The sequence below is a fragment of the Tuber melanosporum genome (genome assembly GCF_000151645.1).
Source record: "Tuber melanosporum whole genome shotgun sequence assembly, scaffold_307, strain Mel28".
NCBI lineage: Eukaryota > Fungi > Ascomycota > Pezizomycetes > Pezizales > Tuberaceae > Tuber > Tuber melanosporum.
The window spans coordinates 37,662-41,132 of record NW_003298983.1 but is presented as its reverse complement, the minus strand read 5'-3'; the positions used below and the strand labels follow the sequence as shown (position 1 = coordinate 41,132).

Genomic DNA, 3,471 nt, shown 5'->3' with positions numbered 1-3,471 from the left:
GGGGTGTCGCTTTATAGATTGCAGCCTAAGCATAAGGTGGAAATTCGTGTATCCTGGTTGTCACCCAAAATCTGGTCGTTTTCATCTTATCAAATGTGGTGAAGTGAGGTGCATAGAGGGCACGGAGCATGGCTGACTCTATACTATTAGTGCTTGTATTTGATATTTGAATGTTTTGTAAGATGGAATTTGTATTCAGATGCACACATGTATGCAGTAGCTGTCTGTTGGCTCTTTATTTGAAATTGCAACTACTCTGGGTTTTAATTTCCTCTTGTCCCCCTTTCTCTTCAAAATCCTGATCTGTAAGATTCCGGACATCCCTCATCATATCACTGTCATCCTCGATTTTTGCTCCATATCCGAGTACTGTACCAAACCTTGATATTGTCCGGGATGAAATTCCCTACTTTGTGCTTTGCTTTTGCACCAGAACCTAAATCCGTTGTCTCTGAAGGATCATCTTGGTTTTGCCAGATTTTATCCAATCGCGGGTGCGACTGTATGTATGGGATATGTATTATCTGCGTTAGTTTTTTCTGGATTTATCATATCACGAGCATATGTAGGTTATCCTAATCCTGATTTCTTTATCCCCGCAGTTTAACTTGTAACAATTTGGAACAATTCAACATCACTCCGCCAATCCCAACTCCCACGCCCAACAATTGCGATTCAATCCCCATTCAGCACACCATAAAAGAAAGAGAAAAAAACAAACATAGCATGAAAGAATGAAGAAAAGGCAGAACAAGACCTCACAACACTACGCCAAACCACGCCGCAATCACTGCCCTGTTGGTGTGATTGTTCCCAAATATCTAATGGAGTCTAATCAGTGGCACCGGGAAGTAAAGCCTGTCTAGCCCTCTCCCTCTCATGTTGTTCTCTCCGGAGTTCCCCTCTATTGTATCTTCTAGAAAGGCAAAAGATGAATGGTGGTGGAGTGAGTTCTAAAAAACTAGTCAATAAAACAGCGAGTTATGAGCAAAGCAGTTAAAATACCGTTGAACAAGAAAGTGCCGTAAACCAAGAGTGAGAATCCAACGATCTGAAGCCATTTGAAGCTCTCCCAGTGAAGTGCCAAAGATACCATCCAGATAAACAAGGTGCGGCAGGTGTCGATGATACTCCTAGCAGTGGCGGAGATTGAACGGGTGACAGATATACCAAAGTAATTAAATCCACCAATCGAGATCATGATGGCGATTGAGGAGAGGGTAACCTCCCTGTACTGAGTAATCTCTCTAAAGCCCTCGACAGCATCGAAGTAGCCATACCGCCCCTTAGGTGTCTGACCGATGGTGAAGTGGAGGATCCCCATCCCGATGACGGTGACAAGGAATCCGAAAATTCCTTCCCAGCCAACAACTTTCAAGGGTTCTATGGTATAATGCTCGAGGATGTACTGTTCAACAACAAACTGGGCAGCAGTAAATATCTGAGCTCCTGCAATGAGAAGAACACCAATAATTGTTTGGACAGCAATCGGAACGTCAGGAGTTGAAGTAACCAAGAGATGGTTGCCCTTAACCGGCGGTTCCTCTTTCCAAAGAGCACCAGCAAGACCGACAATGCCGACACCAATCACGACAATAAAGAGAGCGAACCAGTGAAAACCCCGTAGGTGATGCTTGAGGAAAAGAACACTAAAAAGACCAACGAAAAGCACGAGAGCGCCTCGGGTCATCTGGTAGACTAAGAATCCCAGTTAGCATAGAGCTGAAGCGCAACAGCGTTGGTAACATACTACTCGCAGCAACGAAGAGTAACCCGACATTCATAAGACTAAGGTATTTCAGCCAACTCTCCGTTTCATATCACTAGACCACTTACGTAGTTCCCGCAATGTCACAGCAAGCTGGAATGGCAAGCAAAAAAACCTTCACCCCGGAAATTGGAGAACGCCCGTCAAGGCTTGGTGCCAACGGTTTGACAGCAGGACTCGGGCTGGAAGTCCCATCGGCAGGTCCAGCAGGAGCATCATCTTCCGCACCAACAGGCTCGTACCCGGCGGTTTTGCGCTGACGATTGCGAATGCATTGTTTGAAGGAAAAGAGCCCGACGATCAACCAACATCCTGCCTTACAGTCAGTAAAACACCTTCAGCTCCAAGCAGGAAAATGTACCCATCTCGCCGATAAACATCTGTAGCCTATTGGTCACCCGATCAGCTTTCATCTTTCCACAAATGGTACTTGTAACTAGATAGGAACAAGTACGGTACGTAGTAGTGCTTACGTCTGCATGACTGGCTGCTCAAAGCGCTTGGAGATACCTGGGTCTTCGCAGTTACGAACACACTGATTATCTTGATACTTTGTCAACAAGGTATTTGCAACGCCTGTCACTAGCATCTGAACACTCTCGTTAGCTTCGTTACTCTTCATCTTGCCGATTAAAGGGGAACGTACGCCGGTGACAAGCAGCGCGATAACCACTCTGCGAGGCATGTTCAATGTTGATATTGTGTCTCCTTGTTAGCGGAGTTATTTTTTGTGGGGTCAGGGCAGAGTGAGGAGAATTGTGGTGGGGGAGTGGAGGTGGAGGAAAGGAAGGAAGACGGAAGGTGATGAATCTACTGTTGTGGTTCGCAGCCTTTGTTCGAGGAGTTGTTCATGGGAGCGCGAGTGTCGTGGAGACAACCACTGAAGGTGGGTGCCACGCTGGGCACGCGAAGTGGCGATCATTGGAAAAGTCCACCGGTGCGGCAACATTAACACAACTATGACATTGTATCAAATAATACAGACAAGCAACGAAACTTTTGGAAAACAAACACGCCACTCCCTTTCCCCATAAACTAAAGGAGTCATGCACGCAATATACATTTTCGAGAATATTTTGATTGGGGCTAGGGTTCTTAATCACCAGTGAAAGGACATGATTTCTCCCGGTAGGCAACCGTAAAACCTTTTACGATTGGCTATCTCGAAAAGAGGCGAAACACTAAACAGGTGTGCCTGTTTTTTGTTACATTAAAAGGTAATTAATATAAAAAACATTTTCAAAGGTTACATGTGTAATGAGTATTAACATAAAGTTTTATTTTTAAAAACAGAGGTTTTTCAACTTCATGTTTTGTTTTGTATGTAGGCTAAGAGGAGGAAGAAAATACTCTTGATTTGCTATTTTACATGTTATCAACCCAACCCTTCAGAGGAAGCAATATCATTTGTAGACAATATTTGACACTCTGGTAGAGGCTAAGATACAATAACTATAGTACTAGAATCTGTGTCATACCTGGTTAATACCTCTGAATTGCCTTATTTGATAGACTTATCCAGGAAGTTTTATGTCAATTTAGAGTTACCATACTTACATCTAAAATTGATAATTATGATCTGTACTGAAAATTATATAATAGATATGATAAGTTAAGAGGACTGACCTACTACCACACTCCGTCACTCCTATTTTCCTCCTACATAGTTTGACAACACTAAGTCTACTATCATAGATACCACC

General features: G+C 43.6%; 1 protein-coding gene; it reads right to left on the bottom strand.

Moving 5' to 3' along the window:
* Nucleotides 1–566: 566 nt before the first annotated feature.
* Nucleotides 567–2,639, bottom strand: GSTUM_00001900001 (uncharacterized protein). XM_002839102.2 has 7 exons: nt 2,415–2,639; nt 2,242–2,357; nt 2,130–2,155; nt 1,837–2,080; nt 1,751–1,788; nt 1,006–1,698; nt 567–953 (listed from the first exon to the last, which is right to left on the bottom strand). Exons 1-7 carry the CDS (start codon nt 2,451–2,453, stop codon nt 832–834), a joined length of 1,278 nt encoding a protein of 425 aa, XP_002839148.1. The 5' UTR covers nt 2,454–2,639; the 3' UTR covers nt 567–831.
* Nucleotides 2,640–3,471: the final 832 nt, after the last annotated feature.

Bases quoted from the DNA above. Each gene is read 5' to 3' on its own strand.
- GSTUM_00001900001 (XM_002839102.2), bottom strand. From the start codon at position 2,453: ATGCCTCGCAGAGTGGTTATCGCGCTGCTTGTCACCGGC. The intron at 2,156-2,241 runs GTAAGCACTACT...GGTGACCAATAG, and splicing joins GAGCAGCCAGTCATGCAGAC to GCTACAGATGTTTATCGGCG. The intron at 1,699-1,750 runs GTATGTTACCAA...TGGGATTCTTAG, and splicing joins ACTCTTCGTTGCTGCGAGTA to TCTACCAGATGACCCGAGGC.